Source organism: Dendrobates tinctorius, unplaced genomic scaffold, assembly GCF_039654945.1.
Source record: "Dendrobates tinctorius isolate UK_male_01 unplaced genomic scaffold, ASM3965494v1 ptg000191l, whole genome shotgun sequence".
Classification (NCBI taxonomy): Eukaryota; Metazoa; Chordata; class Amphibia; order Anura; family Dendrobatidae; genus Dendrobates; species Dendrobates tinctorius.
In genome coordinates this window covers 13,424,863-13,443,318 of record NW_027361858.1, presented here as the reverse complement: position 1 = coordinate 13,443,318, position 18,456 = coordinate 13,424,863, and the positions used below count along the sequence as shown (strand labels likewise).

The following is an 18,456-nucleotide window of genomic DNA, read 5'->3' as shown; positions in this document are numbered from 1 at the left end:
AATTACGCAACCACTTGCAAGCAGTAAGGTGCTGCTCACATGTAAGCTGTGGCCTACACCACAATGCTGAATCCAAGTCATCCTCTTGATTTAAAAGGAATCAGTCATCAGATTCGTGCTGCCCTCAATGCAGCTGAGGACCATAGAGAAAGACAAGATGAGCCAGGCTCTGCCCAGCGCTGCTAGATTATCGACAGGTCTCTCCCTCACGTGTACATAGGGAGAGACCTGTCGATCCCCCAGAGCGGCGCTAGGAAGAATCATACTAGTCTGGTCTCCAGCCAGATCTTTTAACACCAGAGCGTTTCAGAATAGAATAATATACCTGGCTGCAACTGAACGGGCTCCGATTCATACTGCTCGCGGTTTGGGCAGCATGGATCACATGACCGTTTCCCTTCAAAAGGAATTTACCGCCAGGTTTTCACTATAAAACCTGCATCCAGTACCCTTAGGTGGTCCTAATCCCCTTCATAAGGTTACAGCTTCCCCAGCATACCTAAGAAAATGCCTTTTAGAGTTGCGAGTTCTGATGGGTTTCTCTGGACTGTGCTCGGCCTCCCCATAGCCTGTTGCTGTACAGGAGTGAGAGTTGGACAGACAGAGGAGATGTCAGCCGTGTCAATCAAGGCAGGAGAGATGGCGATTGTAGGGACCGAAGAGGTCCCGGGGACAGGCCGGAGCCACCCAGCATATGGCGCGGGATTATCATAGAGGGCATTCGTTAGGTATGCGGTGGAGCTGTGATCTTATGGAGTAGGGTGCAGGTTCCCAATAAAGGGGTGCCCCACCATGGAGTCTGTCCTGGCCTACAGCACTAATGGGAACACAGCCGTAGACCTCGTAGAGACAGAGAAACCCTGCAAGGACATGGAGCATTTCCATTCAGTGGCCGAGGCTACAGCATATGACAAGGAGGCTTCCCCGTATACAGGAAGCCATGTCTGCTCTGGCCGGGATCACTGGTAATGGCTGCTGAGGGCTCGTCATACAGCGCACTTACCGCTGCTGCCGCCTCCTTCCTTCCCGCTCTCCGCCGCTTGCTCCTCTTCTCCCTCATACCGGCGCTCTGCTGATACATATGACGGTCACTCTTCCCTTACATTCGCCGCCCCTCCCGTACCGTCACCGGGAATCAGCGATACCACCCTGACAGGCACAACTGCGCAAAACGCTTACTGCCCCCTATAGGCAGGAGGTGCTTCTCAGTCTGCCAGGAACAAAGATGGCCGACTCCCTCAGTCAGTTAAGTGACGTCGTGGCGCTCATTTACGCGGCACTTCCTTTTCGTTGCTATAGCGAAAGAACAGCACCGAGCTCCGCTCGCAGCTCACCGCGCTCATGATTCTCGTCAGCCGCAGGGCCGTGGAGAGGCTCCAGTCACTGGTGAGATTATGGATGTAAGCTATCGATGCTAGAGCGCCATTACACGAATCGCATACTGGCCAACTGCAGCCAATCAAATTGCTGCTTTTATTTGCCTGTCGTGAAAGCTGTAATCTTATTGGTTAAGGCTAAATTCTGTCATTTTTTTTTACCAAAAGAAGCATTCTGTACGTTTTTCTGGTAAAATGGCGGACACCTGACCGATCGGGTTTGTGCAGTGACCCCAGGCACAATCCGCTGTAGTGTATAAAGTATTGCACTATTGTAGTTCCCTCAGGATTACCAATAGAGTATAGCTTGGAGAGCCTCCATTAACCCCTTTACCCCTGAGGGTGGGGTGCATGTTAATGACCGGGCCAATTTTTACAATTACAGTTTTAGGTCAGTTTGGATTATTATAAATACTAACCTCTTCTCCCTGAAGACTGTGTGCACCTTCCTGACCGAGCAAAGTGTTACAGTTCTGACCACTGTCCCTTTATGAGGTAATAACTCTGGAAAGCTTCCATGGATCCCGGTGATTCTGACATTGTTTTCTCGTGACATATTATATTTCATGATAGTGGTGACATTTCTTTGATATAACTTGCGTTTATTTGTGAAAAACACGGAAATTTAGTGAAAATTTTAAAAATTTGCACTTTTCCAACTTTGAATTTTCACGCCCATAAATCGCAGAGATACGGCACACAAAAAAGTTAATAAGTAACATTTCACACATGTTTACCACCGTTTTGGAACCAAATTTTTTTCTTTTGTTAGGAAGTTATAAGGGTTAAAAGATTACCAGCGATTTTCTCATTTTTACACCATTTTTTTTAGGGACCACATCACATTTGAAGTCACTGGCATATGACATATGATAGAAAATACCCAAAAGTGACACCATTCTAAAAACTGCACCCCTCAAGGTGCTCAAAACCACATTCAAGGAGTTTATTAACCCTTCAGCCGCTTCACAGGAATTTTTGGAATGTTTAAAAAAATGAACACTTAACTTTTTTTTTTCACAAAAGATTTACTTCAGATCCAATTTTTTTTTATTTTACCAAGGTTAACAGGAGAAATTGGACTGCAAAAGTTGTGCAATTTTTCCTGAGTACGCTGATACCCCATATGATGGGTAAACCACTGTTTGGGCACATGACAGAGCTCAGAAGGCAAGGATTTTACTGCCATGACCCACTGGGAGAGCACATGAGGTGCCAAAACAGCAGACCCCCCCATAAGTGACCCAATTTTACAAATTACACCATGGGTGTGCCACAGAATTTTATACCATTGGGCAGTGAGGACTAAATAACTACATTTTTACCACAAAAATTTTGTTTTAGTCAAAGATTTTACGTTTTCACACAGGAAGTGGGTACAAATGGCAACAAAATTTGTCCCACAATTTCTACTGAACGTGGCTATACCCCATATGTGGCTGTACAGTGCTACATAGCCATGCGGAGAAACTCAGCAGGAACGGAGCGCTATTTGAGTATTCAAGTGAATGGGTCTGTGCACATGTCAGTATGTTTCCACGGACCATGTGTCCGTGGGCAAAACATGCTGACATGTTCGTTTTTTAACGTAAGCACGGGCCACAAAACATCCAGCACACGTGCATAAGCATAACACACACGGATGTCATTGGCATCGGGGAAGAAGCGTTACAGTAAGCGCTGTTCCCCTGCGATGGGTGCTGAACGTGGCGCTCAACATTCTCCCCTGCTTGTGCCAATCGCCGGCAGAGCACGGGAGAATGATGAGAGCCGCGTTCAGCACCCGGCTCCGGGGAACAGAGCTTACTGTAACGCTTCTTCCCTGGTGCCCGTTCTTGTGGTACTGATGCGGCACACACATGCCACACGTGTGCCGCAAGTATTATACACACAGACACTGACATCTCCGGTACCGGAAATATCAGGACCTGCGAAAGAGGCATTATAGCGGATTTTTCTGTTTGGCTGCTGACACACACTAAAATATGCTTTTTATTGCAAAAAAATAGTTTTTGCATCGCAATATTTTGAGAGCTATAATTTCTCCATATTTAGGCCCACAGAGTCATGAGAGGTCTTGTTTTTTTGCGGGGCGACCTGAAGTTTTTATTGGTGTCATTTTTGGGCACATCACATTCTTTGATCGCTTTTTATTCCGATTTTTGGGAGGCAGAATGAACAAAAACCAGCAATTCATGAATTTCTTTTGGGGGGTGTTTATACCGTTCTGCATGTGGTAAAATTGATAAGGCAGTTTTATTCTTCGGGTCAGTACGATGACATCGTTACCTCATTTATATAATTTTTTTTATGTTTTGGTGCTTTTATACAATAAAAACTATTTTATATAAAAAAGTAATTATTTTTGCATCGCTTTATTCTGAGAGCTATAATTTTTTTATTTTTCCGGTGATGGAGCTGTATAGGGACTATTTTTTTTGCAGGACAAGATGACGTTTTCAGCGATACCACGTTTATTTATATCTGTCTTTTTGATTGCGTGTTTTTCCACTTTTTGTTCAGTGGTATGATGATAAAGCATTGTTTCTCCAGTCACCTTCCACAACAGCAGCATCAGAGGATGTCTCTGCGATTTAATGGGGGACTGGAAACACAAAGAGGTCAAATACCCCTCCCCTTCCTAGAACCACCAGAGTTTTTCCTGTCCCCTATGGGGCATGAAGAGGTTTCCCGATGGTCCTGCCGTGGACGGCGATCTGGAGCACCCGGGTCTGCTTACTTACTGCTGTGCAGCTCTGGTCGGGTGCTTTGCTCTCCTCCATATGCTGCCTCTGTCTCCATGTCTCTCCATATGACTCGGGACTCTTTTACCGGCCCTCCTCGGGGGATAAAGCGGGGTGACGATGTGCCGCCGGGGTCCTCTCACACCTCCCCGGCGTCCTCCCCTCCTCATGCCGGTGGATTACGGATGCGCGCGCATCGGAAGTGGCGATGGCCTGAACTTCCCATTCACTTCCTGTGCGTTCCATGGTGGTATGCACGTGCTTCCGGCATGTGTTGGGGGCTCCGGATCTGCTGCCATGTTGGGGCGTTCTTTTCTGGGGCCCCCACTGTTGACCTGGGGGAGGAGGAGCACAACTATCTAACGCTGGAACCTTGATTATTTAATTCTGGTTGGGGGATGCCTCCAGGTAAGGCCCATTGTCTGTCTTTCTGTGTGACCACTGACGGACAGACCATGGACGGCGACAAAACCTCCCTTTCTGCCTCTGCAGAACCCAGCATCCACCCTCCTACTGTAAGTAGTGGATGAAGGTCCCTTGCTATCTGGGAATGTCCAAATGGGAGACTTAAGTCCACCCTTCTCTCTCTTTTCTAGGGAGCCAGGGTCCCTGCCTCTAAAAAGAATAAAGTGCCCAGCCGCAAGTGTGGTGTATGTGCTACCAGGCTTCCCTCAGCATATAAGAAGAAGCTTTGCCAGCCCTGCATTGACAATGTGTTGTGTGCCGAACAGCCTTACCTGTTAGGCAGCATCTAAAGAGGTTCAATCCTCTATTTCTGCCTTTTCCCAGGCTCCAATACCACAACCCCTCCTCCTAAGAAAAGTAGGTTGGCACCTGTAGAGCCGGATTCAGACTCGGAGGAAGTCCGTAACTCGGGCTCTGAGGATGTTTGAAAGAATGAGGTTATGTGCACACGCTGCAGATTCTGCTGCGGATTCGCAGCAGTTCTGCAGACAGTGTACAGTACAAATGTAAGTCTATGGGATTTACAATCCGAAGTGCACATGCTGTGGTTTTTTCACTGCGGAAAAGCTGCGGATTCCGCTGCGGTTTGAGACCTATTCCATTGTCCAGGTGTCAAACCGCAGGGTAAAACCGCTGGCCAATCCGCAGGTCACTTTTACCTGCGGATCCACACCGTGTGCACATAGCCTGAGGGTTCCACTTCCACCCCTAAATCTGAAAATAAGAAATATTATTTTTCCTCAGAGGATATGGAGGAATTGATTAGTATGGTGAGGAGCACCATGGGGGTTTAGGAGGAGGAAGTGAAGCAGTCGGTGCAGGATGAAATGTTTGGGGGACTGAAACCTAGAAAACACAAGGGTTTTTCCATACATGAAAACATTCAGAGCCTTATCCTTCATGAATGGGATCTTCACAAGAAAAGGCTTAGCGTCCCGTCAGATTTAAAAAATATGTTTCTGCTAGACGGAGATTGTTCTCTTTGGAAGACTCCCAAAGTAGATGTGCAAGTATCCAGGGTGGCAAAAAAGACCGCTCTACCGTTTGAAGACTCGTCTCAGCTTAAAGATCCCCTGGATCGTAAGATCGAGGGCTTGATAAGGAAATCCTGGGATACCTCCACTAATCTCCTGAAAGCGAAGGTGGCTTCCACTTTTGTCGCTAGATCTCTATTCCGCTGGCTCCGTGCACTAGAAGATCTCACCCACGGAACTTCTAGGGAGGAAATTCTTGACTTTCTTCCTCTTTAGAAGGCAACAGGGTTCCTTGCCAATGCTTCAGCAGAATCTGTACATGTAGCAGCTAAGCCCGCAGTCCTCTCCAACTCCGCTAGGAAGGCTCTGTGGATGAAATCATGGAGTGGTGACGTTACCTCAAAAACCAAGCTTTGCGCCATTCCCTTTCAGGGTCACTACGTTGTCGGTCCAGCTCTCAATGAGGTCTTGGGGAAAAAGCTAGGGACAAAAAGAAAGCGCTCCCTGAACAGAAAAACCCTAAGAAATATTTTTTTTCCTCCCTCCCGAGATCAGTCATCCCAGAGGGAATATAAAGGGAAAGGCAAATCAGGCCGATGGAGCTATCCAAAAGGTGGTAAGGGCAAAAATATCCTTGTCCCCCACCACTAGCAAGCTCTTGACAAACAATGACTGTTCTTCTGTCGGAGGTCGACTCTCGGGCTTCCTCACTCGGTGGCAGTCCACCTGCATGAACCAGTGGGATCTCCGTACCATTCTGGACAGATTGAAGCTAGCGTTCGAGAGTTTTCTCCCTCAATGCCTGAGAATTACGGCACTACAGAATCGGCACCTTCAAGACTCGTTACTGTCAGGTCTTCAGGGTTTGCTTCAAGCAGAGGTAATCTCTCGAGTACGCCTGCAAGAGACAGGCAGGGGCCACTATTCTTGCCTCTTCCTAGTCAAGAAGCCCTCAGGGAAGCACAGGATTATTATCAATCTGAAATCCCTGAATCAAGTGATCACATACAGACAGTTCAAGATGGAATCGATCAAGTCGGCAATCCCCCTTATTGGACAGAATTGGGTAATGGCTACGATAGATCTGAAGGACGCCTATTACCATGTGCCGATTCTTCCAGATCATCAAAAGTTCCTCAGATTTGCAGTTTCCCATGGTCACCAAATCAGCCAGTACCAGTTCAATGTCCTCCCGTTTAGCATTTCATCAGCACCTCGGGTATTCACCAAGATTATGGCAGAGGCAGTGATCTTCATTTGCCATCAGGGGATTTGCATTGTTCCATATTTGGAAGACTTCTTCGTCGTTGCACAGTCTATCCCCCGTCTAAATCTAGACGTGGCAAAGACTTTGGAAAGTCTGGAATCCCTGGGCTGGATCCCAAATATGGAGAAATCGGACCTTCATCCTTCTATAAGGAAGAAATTCCTGGAAGTCCTCCAGGATTGAGAGAAAAGAGCATCCTTCCTGCCCAGCGATGACCAACTCGATCTCTTTCAGAGGATCTCAAAGTACAGAGAACATAGATCTCCCACCCTAAGGGACTCAATGTCCATCCTGGGATCATTAACATCATGCATCCCGGCAGTACCCTGGGCCCAGGCCCATACACGAGTCCTCCAGACTCATGTTCTCTCATTTTGGGACAGGCATCAAGATTCTCTGACCAGCAGAGTTCCCCTTCCTGGTCATGTGAAGTCTTCCCTGGCGTGGTGGTTAAACTACCGAATGGGGAGTTCGCTGGGCTCAACTTCCTTTGAAGATACAAACTTCAGATGTCAGTCAGAGGGGCTGGGGCACTGTGGTGGAGAAAACCCATGTCCAGGGTTTATTGTCCCCAGACATCAGAACCAGTTCCTCAAATCTCAGAACTGAAGGCGGTGGAGAGGGCTTTGAAAGCCGCATCTGTCCTTGTCCAAGGTCATGTTCGTGTCTACTCCGACAATATGACCACAGTGGCGTACCTCCATCACCAGGGGGGCACAAAGTTCGTCAGATTGAAATCGGTCGGCGCAAGAATTTTTTCCTGGGCAGAGAAACATCTTCTGTCCATTACAGCAGTACATCTGAAGGGGTCCGCCAATGTTCAGGCAGACTTCCTCAGCAGAAGGGACGTCCATCTGGGGGAGTGGTGCCTCGACCAAACAGTCTTTCTATCCCTTGTGTAAAGATGGGGAATCCCAGATGTGGATCTATTTGCTAACGGCCAGAATGCAAAGGCGAAGACATTCTTCTCCCTGAATACCACAGACTGGGCATAAGGCATAGACTCTTTTTCTCACCCTTGGAGATTCAACCTGGTCTATGCCTTCCCACCGATCCGATCCTGGCAAAGACATTACAGAAGATACAGTCCGATCAGGTCGCCATGATCTTAATCGCTCCCATGTGGCCGGGAAGAAGCTGGTACAGTGCTCTGATAGCAGTAGTGGACCCTCCTGGGCCATATCTATCCCAGAAAGATGACCTGCTTTATGAGGCTCCCATGTTGCATCCGGACCTTCACAGACTGAATCTTGCGGCCTGGCTACTGAAGCCAGAATCCTAATAGCAGAGGGGCTTTCGGATGAAGTAATTCAAACTCTCCAAAAGAGCAGGAAGCCAGTGACCAACGCCACTTATGGCAAGGTTTGGAAAAATTCTCATCCTGGTGTTCTCCGAATATTCCTGATCCCTTCCATCCTAACATTGCTCAAATTTTGGACTTCCTTCAAAAGGGGCTTGATCTAGGTCTTACACCTAGTACCTTGAAGGTGCAGGTGTCAGCTCTTTGTTCAGCTAGAATCCGACCCATATTCCATAGTCATATCCCCCCCCCCCCCCCATGGGATTTAAATCTCATGCTTAATAGCTTAACCAGGGACCCATTTGAACCTTTGTGATCTATCAGTTTAAGATACCTCACCCTTAAGACTGTCTTTCTTGTAGCAATTACTTTTGCTAGACGTGTAGGAGAGCTGCAAGCCCTTTCAATGCAAGAACCCTACTTAACAGTTGGTGCAGATAGCATTGTCCTCCATTTAGATCACTCCTTCATGCCTAAGATAGTCTTGGATTTTCAAAGAGGTCAGGATATTGTGCTACCCTCATTCTACCCATATCTTTCCAATACAAAAGAAGAGACCTTTCACACCCTTGATGTTCGTAGAGTGGTTCTCTACTACCTCCAACGAACCGAAGGTTGGAGAATTGACCGAAACTTATTCATTCAGCCCTCAGGACGGAATAAGGTCTAGAAGGCAGCTATGAATACGATCGCCAATTGGATCAAGCAAGCTATCTGTCTTGCATACTCCTCACAGAATTTATCTCCACCTGCATCACTGAAGGCCCTTTCTACACGTTTAGCATCAGCATCGTGGGAAGAGAGAGGGGACGCATCTACTAAGCAGAAACGCAGAGCCGCCACCCGGTCTTCTGTCCATATGTTTACCAGACACTACAGACAACATTTTAATAGGGATTTAACATTCGGCAGACGAATTCTGCAGGCTGTTGTCCCTCACTAAGAAAATAGTTGTTGGTATTACTTCGATGCTGCTGTCGTGGAAGGTGACTAGAGAAAATAGAATTACCGGTAATTCGGTTTCTAGAAACCTTCCACGACAGCACTAATTTTCCTCCCTTTCTGATGTTCTTATTGGATGATTCCTACACTTTGGTGGTAACTACTTATGCTAGTGTGTTCGGAAAAACACTGGTGGTTGTAGGAAGGAGAAGGGTATTTAACTGTTTTGTGTTTCCTGTCACCTATTAGGGCGGGGAGACATCCTCCGATGCTGCTGTCGTGGAAGGTTCCTAGAAACCAAAATACCGGTAAGACTAATTCCATATTTATTTTTTTTTGCCTTTTTTATGGTGTTCACTAAAGGGGTTAACTAGTGGGACAGTTCTATAGGTTGGGTCATTACAGACGTGGCGATGCCAAATATGTGAACTTTTGTTTTTTTTTGTTTTTTTTTTTCATTCAAATATTTAGTGATAGAATAAATTGATTTTTTAATTTATTTTTTTTAAATATTTTTACAATTACTTATTTATTTTTTTACGTTATTCTATCTTTTACACTTTGTGCCACTATGGCACAATCATTTTTTGCAGGCTGATCGCTTCTATAGCATGCAGATGAAGCAGCATCTGCATACTATAGAAGCTGTCAGCGCTGCACTTACTGCACACTGACCTGAGACTTCTTATCATGCACTGCATGATGACATCGGGTTAGCATGGCAGCGATTGGGACCTCGTGTCACGCCGCAGGGTCTCCGATTAAAAGGCAGAGGGGCTGTCAGCCCTCTGCCTGCTCCCGGAATGCTGCTTGTTCAATCGCAGCATTTCGGGGGTTAAAGTGCCAGGAGCGGTCTGTGACCCCTCCTGGCACTTAGTGTTGGGTCTCAGCTGAGAGAATCAGCAGACACCCGGACGAGATCAGCCGCACATCACCCGTGTGCGCGGCCGATTGCTATGACGTACAATACCGTCCACGGTCAAATTGTGCATGGACGGTATAGTACGTCAGATGTCAGAAAGTGGTTATTAAAACATAACTTTTTTTTAATTAAATACTTAAAATACGGACCAATACCAGTGCTCTAATAAAAATTGGTTTGATCTCGCCAATGTAGCAGACGCTTTTCCACAACAGGGTCGCCTTTAACCTTTATCAGGATCAGTTGTCCATGGGGAGGAGCAGTTTTAGGGGATATGGTTTTTCCCTGTCGTTCCCCTGCCCTCACAAGGATAGGCTGCAAGTATACCCTGTTATGGGCTTCCCACCATCCACAAAAGAGGTACAAATCTCCCTACGCATTTCCTCCCCAGTCTTGGAGATTCATCAGGGGAGCTAAATTAAATTAAAGCCAGTGGGAAAAATATTTCATGTCCGTCTGCCTTGTAGGACCCTGCAGTGGCAGGATGTCTCTAAATTTATGTGACCATCTGTGTCACTACCTATATGTGGATCATCAGCCTTAGGGCAGCTTTTTCTGGGCACTAGTTGAGTTGCTGGTGCAATCTAGCCACAAACATTTTTTTTGTGATCACGCATGCAATTATTGAGTTAAAGCAAGAAATGGACCCATCAAGATGGAAAAGTAGAAGCGTAAGTTCACACTTGTGTAAGGAGCTTGTTAGGTGGATACCCAACAAGTGCCACCATTACCATAACTAGAAAAATCGCAGTATGATAGACGAACCTGCTGTACTCACTGGGGCCTACCTGGCACCATGTCTCCATTATCGGAGGAACCCCTTCTGCCATCATTATGAGCTTAGTCTAAGGCCTTCCTTTATATGCACACTTAAAGGGCTCTTATCACATTTGGAAGTTGCTTTATATCCATGTGCTAGGGGACACCTTCCCAATTGTCGTGGGATTGGCCCGCAGCCTACGTGATCCAGAGAACTAGGGCTCTGAAGGGTTCCTTGTGAATAGAGCGGAGGTCGATAATGACCACTGTCATTCCATTCATTCTTATTGGGACCTCCCACAGAAAACAGAATGCTGCACACAGCTTGCCCTCCACTTCATTCATTCTTATTGGGACCTCCCACAGATAACAGAATGCTGCACACAGCTCGTCCTTGACACTTCTGATGATCGCCCTCCACTCCATTCACAAGGGATCCTTCAGAGCCCCAGTTCTTGGGATCGACGGCGGCCCCGACGGTTGGACGCCAGCGATAGGGAAGTTATGGATGGAGGATAACTTTCAAATAATTCTTGGTGCTGGTCATGATTTATTTCCCAGAAGAGAACCTAATCTGGTGATTATTAAATAAGGAGCTGTGCTGCAGGTCTCAACAGTGACCCATTTAATCTAATCTATAATATAACGCTGTAAGCGTCACTCTGTCCGAAGCCTTTACAGACTGCGCAAGCGCGACGCGCCTGCGAAGTCTGGCTCCAGACAGAATGAGGCAGCCAGCGGTGAGGAGTGTGTATGGCGCCGGAGATGGCGCTACCGTACACACTACATACCGCCATCTCAGACGCCATACTTACCTGACCGGGAGGAGGGTTCCCGCGGCGCTTCTCTTCGGATGGAGACCGGGGCGGGAGTGCGGCTGGAATCGCGCATGTGCATAGCGCGATCTGGCGCCATTTTACTGAAGACACACTTGCAGTGTGTCTTCAGCAATATGGCGCCGGACAGCGCTATGGGCATGCGCGTACTCAGGCGCCAGACTCCTCCCCCGGCCTCTAGCAGAACGTGGTGACAGCGCTGGAGCACAGGAAAGAAGGGTGAGTATAAATGTTGTTGTTTTTTTTGTTTTTTTATGTGTGTAGTTTTAATAGGAGTGAGGGGACCATGCATAACAGGATAGGGGAGGTGAGAGGACCATGCTTACCAGGATTGGGGGATGAGGGGTACCATGCATACCAGGATTGGGGGATGAGGGGTAATAATAATTTTTTTCTATAGCGCCAACATATTCCGCAGCACTTTACATTTCAGAGGGGATTTGTACAAACAATAGGCATTACAGCATAACAATAATCACATAGATTATAACAAATACCAATAGGACTGAGGGCCCTGCTCGCAAGCTTACAGTCTATGAGGAAAGAGGTAGACCCGAAAGGTGGGTGGTAAACATTTGCCCTGATTGCTTGGACCAGCCATAATGTTAAGTAACAGTACAGATACAGAGGGCTAACGGATGCATAAAGCATGTGGGAACAGGATGCGGGGAACCTGGTTATGGTAAAACTTTTGACTTGTGCCACCCAGGGATAGATTAGGTTAATGTGTTGAGGCGGTAGGCCAGTCTGAATAAATGAGTTTTCAGGGCACGCTTAAAATTGTGGGGATTGGGGACTAATCGAATTGACCTGGGAAGTGCATTCCAAAGAACTGGCGCAGCACGTGTAAAGTCTTGGAGACGGAGTGGGAGGTTCTGATTATTGGGGATGCTAACCTCAGGTCATCAGCAGAACGGAGGGAGCGGGTAGGGTGGTATACTGAAACAAGGGAGGTGCTGAGCCATGGAGTGCTTTGTGAGTGAGGGTAATAAGTTTGTACTGGATTCTGGAGTGGATGGGTAGCCAGTGTAATGACTGGCACAAGGTAGAGGCATCGGTGTAACGACTGGCGAGGAATATGATCCTGGCTGCAGCATTCAAGACAGATTGGAGGGGGGAGAGTTTGGTAAGAGGGAGACCGATTAGAAGAGAGTTACAATAGTCAAGACGAGAATGAATAAGAGAAACAGTAAGAGTATTTGCGGAGTCAAAAGTAAGAAAAGGTCGAATTCTAGAAATGTTTTTGAGGTGCAGATGACAAGAGCGAGCCAGTAATCGAATGTGGGGGGCAAAGGAAAGCTCGGAGTCAAGTATGACCCCAAGACAGTGGTGGAACCACACACAGAAATGGCAATGTCGGGTATAAGTACATTAGTAGAGGAAGGAAACACAAGGAGTTCAGTCTTTGACAGGTTCAGTTTCAGATATAGTGAAGACATGATGTTAGACACAGCGTTTAGACAGTCGCCGGTGTTATCTAGAAAGGCTGGCGTGATGTCAGGAGAAGAAGCATATAATTTGGTGTCATCAGCATAGAGATGGTACTGGAAACCAAATTTACTGATTGTTTGACCAATAGGGGCAGTGTACAAGGAGAAGAGGAGGGGGCCTAGAACCGATCCTTGAGGAACCCCAACAGTAAGGGGAAGGTGAGAGGAGGAGGAACCGGCAAAAGATACAGTAAAGGAGCGGTCAGAGAGATAGGAGAACCAGGAGAGAATGGTGTCCTTGAGGCCAATGGAACGGAGCATAGTGAGAAGGAGCTGATGATCCACAGTGTCGAATGCTGGAGAAAGATCCAAGAGAATTGGCATGGAGTAATGATTTAGCTGTTAGTAGATCATTAGAGACTTTAGTGAGGGCAATTTCAGTAGAGTGTAAAGAGCGGAAACCGGATTGGAGAGGGTCGAGAAGAGAGTTATCAAAGAGATAGCGGATAAGACGGGAGTGGACCAGGCGTTCCAGGAGTTTAGAGATGAAGGGAAGATTAGAGACAGGTCTATAGTTAGCGGCACAGTTTTGGTTGAGGGATGATTGTTTTTTAAGTAGTGGATGTATGATGGCATGCTTAAATGAGGAGGGAAAGATACCAGAAGAAAGAGAGAGGTTAAATATTTGTTAGGTGAGGGGTGACAGCAGGGGAAAGGGACTGGAGGAGATGTGTCGGAAATGGGTCACTGGTGCAAGTGGGTGGGCGAGAAGATGCAAGGAGCCTGCTTACTTCTTCTTCTGTGACTGGTTCAAAATCAGAGAGTGAACTAGATGCAGTGGGGGAGGGAGGACAGTGCATGGTATGAGGTAATTGGGAGATAATTTCCTGTCAGATCTGGTCAATTTTTTCTTTGAAGTAATTGGCCAGATCGTCAGCTCGGAGCTCCGTGGTTGGGGCCTGTACTCTTGGGTTGAGTAGAGAATGAAAAGTGTCAGAGACGTTTAGGGTTATTGGACAGTGAGGTGATGAGGGTGTTGAAATAGGTTTGTTTGGAGAGGTGAAGGGGCAGTGTTGTATGTTCTAAGCATAAACTTATAATGGATGAAATCTTCGTGTAGATTGGATTTTCTCCACAGACGTTCGGCGCACCAGGAGCACCACTGCAGGAAACATGTTTGCAGGGTGTGCCAGGGTTGTCACCGTCTGTGTTGTGGTGTTCTATTTATAGGGGGTGCAAATTCATCCAGGGCACTTTGAAGTGTTTCATTGTAATGCTTCAATGCAGAATCAGGACAGGAGAGGGAGGAGATAGGGGCCAATGAAGACTGCGAGTTCTTCATAAGTTTCTGGGTGTTAATGGCCTGTATGTCTCTATAAGTATGGACAGTGGGGGTGACCTGAGCAGCCGGGGAGTTTGCAAAATCATCCACTGCACAAAGCCGAGAGAAGACCAAGTCGAGGGAGTTTCCGTCTTCATGCGTTGGAGAAATAGTAAGCTGCAAAAGGCCAAACGAGGAGGTTAGAGATAAAAGGTGAGTAGCAGATGGGGAGAGGGGAAGAGCAATGGGGATGTTGAAATCTCCCATGATGAGGGTAGGGATGTCACAAGAGAGAAAATGTGGAAGCCAAGTGGCAAAATGATCCAGGAACTGATGGGAGGGGCCGGGAGGACGATACACTACCGCCACTCGCATGGAGAAGGGGGTGTAGACGGCATGGACCTCAAAAGAAGGGAAGACTAGTGAGGGTAGTTGAGGGATAACCTGAAAGGTACATTTTGGTGATAGGAGCAGACCAACGCTTCCACCTGCTCTATTGTCTGATCTTTGGGTATGAGAGAAGTGTAATCCCCCATATGAAAGAGCAGCAGCAGCGGTAGTGTCTGACTGCTGGGGATCCAGGTTTCAGTAAGAGCCAGGAGGTTAAGAGAATTAGAAAGGAAAAAATCATGAATAAAGGAGAGGGGTACCATGCATACCAGGATTGGGGGATGAGGGGTACCATGCATACCAGGATGAGGGGTACCGTGCATACCAGGATTGGGGGATGAAGGGTACCATGCATACCAGGATAGGGGGGTGAGAGGACCATACCTACCCAGGATAGGGATGAGGGGTACCATGCATACCAAGATAGGGGGTGAGGGGACCATGCATACCAGGATAGGGATGAGGGAGTACCATGCATACCAGGATTGGGGGGTGAGAGGACCATGCATACCAGGATTGGGGGATGAGGGGTACCATGCATACCAGAATTGGGGGATGAGAGGACTATGCATACCAGGATAGGGGGTGAGGGGACCATGCATACCAGAATAGGGGGTGAGGGGGCCATGCATACCAGGATAGGGATGAGGGAGTACATTCATACCAGGATTGAGGGGTGGGGGACCATGTATACCAGGATTGCGGGGGGTGAGGGTACCATGCATACCAGGATAGGAATGAGGGGTGCCATTCGTACCAGGATAGGAGGGTGGCAGCACATACCAGGATGGGAGACCATATACCAATTAAAATGCTCGCCACCCGGGCGTAGAAGCGGGTTCATAGCTAGTGAATACTAGAATTTTTTCTGAAATTTGCCATTGTCTTTTCAGCACCAAAGAATAGTGATGCTGTGCCTGAGAACATTCTAAGGGACCCCATTGTTCATGCTATTGCTGGGACTCCCGCTGATCGCACAGACTGTGTCCTAGTGATCTTTAGGAAGCTTCTCACTTACTGGATTCTAGTGCCTTGGCCATGTGGACCTGTCACAATGTCCCGAGTGTCCATACTGTATATAGTAATTTCTCACAACACTGTGGAAATCCTTATGGTGTGATAGGTTAATACTGACTGCAGTAATATTGCCATGGTTGTATACAGCTGCAGCGTCTATGCACACAGATGCGTACTGTTCTCGTATGGCCTTACTGTGTGCATCTGCGAGGCATTGGTTTCCACACTAGATGCTCTGCTTATTATTTGCATCCATTGTGTTGTAAAGATGTCTGATCCTTCTATCTCCTGACATCTACACGGTCAGGAGGCCCCAAACATAAGATGCCGACCAATTTCCCCCCAACTTTTATCTAATGTGTATGTCCAGCGTGAATAATAAAACAAAAGACCCTGTAGTGGGCAAGCCTGGTGACGTGCTGATGTCACTGTGCAGAACCGTAATGATGTGTTATCTGTGTGGGTAGTACATTTCATTATGATCGTGCCTGTGTTGATAATGAGATAACTGAAAGGTCTACATGATCGGGATAATTATAACCAAGTGACAATTTTATATCTTTGTAGATTCTCGTCTGCATTGTGGTCATCTCATGGGGCTACGTCCTGTATGCCACAAGACTGGCAGCACTATGGCAGCTGCCGCAAAAATATCCAAATCAAATTTTAACGTGACTCCGCCATCTTTGTGGTTGCACTATCACTTTGCACAATCTCCAGGATAAGCCTCCATCACAGTGTTACAGGATAGACAAGACTGAAGAGAATTTCAAAGCCTCCATATTAATGAGTACCAGCCCTTACCTTGGTACCCATAAACTGATGACGCCTCTTTTTCACAGAGTGCTGAAATGAAAACTGCATTTTTTTTTTTTAGAATTGTTTGCTTTTTATATACAACTAAAATTACTGAACCATGTTTTTCTAAGGTTCGATTGACATCTGTGCTGGGATTTTTCTGAGAATGGAACAGAAAATCGTAACAAGCAGGGGACTGATCTGTCATATGGCATAGCCTTCACCAAATGTACCCTATGGACTACAATGGAATGGATTGGGGTTCTGTCATTTTCACAGAAGAAATAGCTCTGCTCTCTGCACTGTTTGTCAGTTAAAAATGTTGAAACCTGTGATTAAAGCTCTTATCAAAACCTCTGATGTAGATATGAACTTGAATGTGTTTTCTAATATTATGAATTTTTAAAATGTACACTTAATTTTTGGGGGCAGATAGATGTACAAAGTATCTATTCACATCATGGAGGCTGAAGAATTCTAGGCCTCATCCAAATAGCTGTAACGAGGCTGCATTTGTGTCCTTGTTGCGCCCACAAATCGAGGATTTGTAAGTCTGCAGCCACGTAGCGGGACTGCAGACTTGATAAAATTCTGGACAACCCCTTTAAGGCTTTATATACATAGTGAATGGTTTTTCAGCGTTAAAGGGGTATTTCATCTGATACATTTATAGTTTATACGTGGGATAGGATATAAATGGATAGTAGCTGCGAACCAATTAATGGGACTTGTATCTATCTTAAGAAATGGGACCCATTTTTCTTTAGTGGAGATATTGGAATTTCTATACAAATGAATGTGAATTCTGACCACCTCTCCTTTGATAGCAGTACACGACCATACTGCGTTCTCGGGATAGATCCTGAACCCATTGGGGCCATAAATGTACCCCTTTAAAACCATTATATTTTTTGAGGAGTGTAGGAGCTTACTGTTTTTACACTTCTGCCTTTCCAAGAGACCGATGCCTCATAAAAACTGTTTGCAATTGTTGCTGGGAAAGCAGATTTCTGCATGTATTTGTATCGTTAAAGTGAATGGCCATCTACGTAATGAATGGAAATGCAAAGTTTGGCAGAGCAGGAATGCTGATACAATGTAAGAGGGGTACCAGTATGGAGAGACTGTATGTCACAATAAGGCATGTACAGAGATGTAGTCGGGGCACATAGGATTTTGATTTTTTTAAAAGCATTTTTTTTAGGAAGGTGAAGGGATTAAAAAAAAAAACCCTGCAGTTTTGTCATTTGGCTTTTTTCCCTATTTATGGTGTCTACCATACTGGTTAATTCTAGATTTTGGTCTGGCTTTTACAGACACAGCACTACCAAATTATTTTAACTTTACTGTGGAAAAGGTGAGGTAATCTGAATTGTAGATCAGCCTGTAGCTGGGCTTTACAGGAGTATGAGAATGGGTTCCATTTAAATCTTATTGGCGGACATTGACAGCAGTTTGCTCACCGCTGTTGGATACAGATGCCACAGTCTAGCTCCTGAGCTTCAGAACCCTGCCTTAGACCAATACCATAATTTAATCATTTATGTCCTGATGAGGGGTCAAACTGCCTCAAACCTATCAGTGTAAAAAAAAAAAAAAAAAATATTTATGGATTTTTTTTTTTTTTTTTAGACATTTTCATCAAAATTGTGGCTGCTGCTGAATGCATGTAATAAAAATAATGAAAGCACCTCAGTATTTTTGAGCATATAATACTTGTTTCCTAGTAACATTCTACCTGTAAAGTTTATTTTCTTCCAGCTCAGTGAGATTGAAACATTTCCACTCCTTCATTATGGGTCGTGTGATCCCTAGTCTGACAACCAGTCCAGTACCTGTGCTAATGTGAAGACAAGATGTCAGTCTCTGGCTTCCTGTGAGCTACAAGAAGACATCACCTATAAAATCCCTTCTG

General features: G+C 46.2%; 2 protein-coding genes across 2 annotated transcripts in view; one reads left to right on the top strand and one right to left on the bottom strand.

The window, feature by feature from the left end:
• TOPORS (TOP1 binding arginine/serine rich protein, E3 ubiquitin ligase) overlaps positions 1-1,221 on the bottom strand; it is a 37,765-nt gene extending 36,544 nt beyond the window's left edge. Inside the window, exon 1 of the mRNA XM_073552460.1 lies at positions 1,004-1,221. Coding sequence (XP_073408561.1) covers positions 1,004-1,081 — 78 coding nt within the window. The 5' untranslated portion in view covers positions 1,082-1,221. The remainder of the gene's footprint in view (positions 1-1,003) is intronic.
• Positions 1,222-1,268: 47 nt separating this feature from the next.
• On the top strand, positions 1,269-16,898 carry SMIM27 (small integral membrane protein 27). Its single transcript, XM_073552462.1, has 2 exons — positions 1,269-1,400; positions 16,311-16,898. The coding sequence occupies exons 1-2, from the start codon at positions 1,395-1,397 to the stop codon at positions 16,416-16,418; spliced, it is 114 nt and encodes a 37-aa protein (XP_073408563.1). The 5' UTR covers positions 1,269-1,394; the 3' UTR covers positions 16,419-16,898.
• The last annotated feature ends 1,558 nt before the right edge of the window (positions 16,899-18,456 follow it).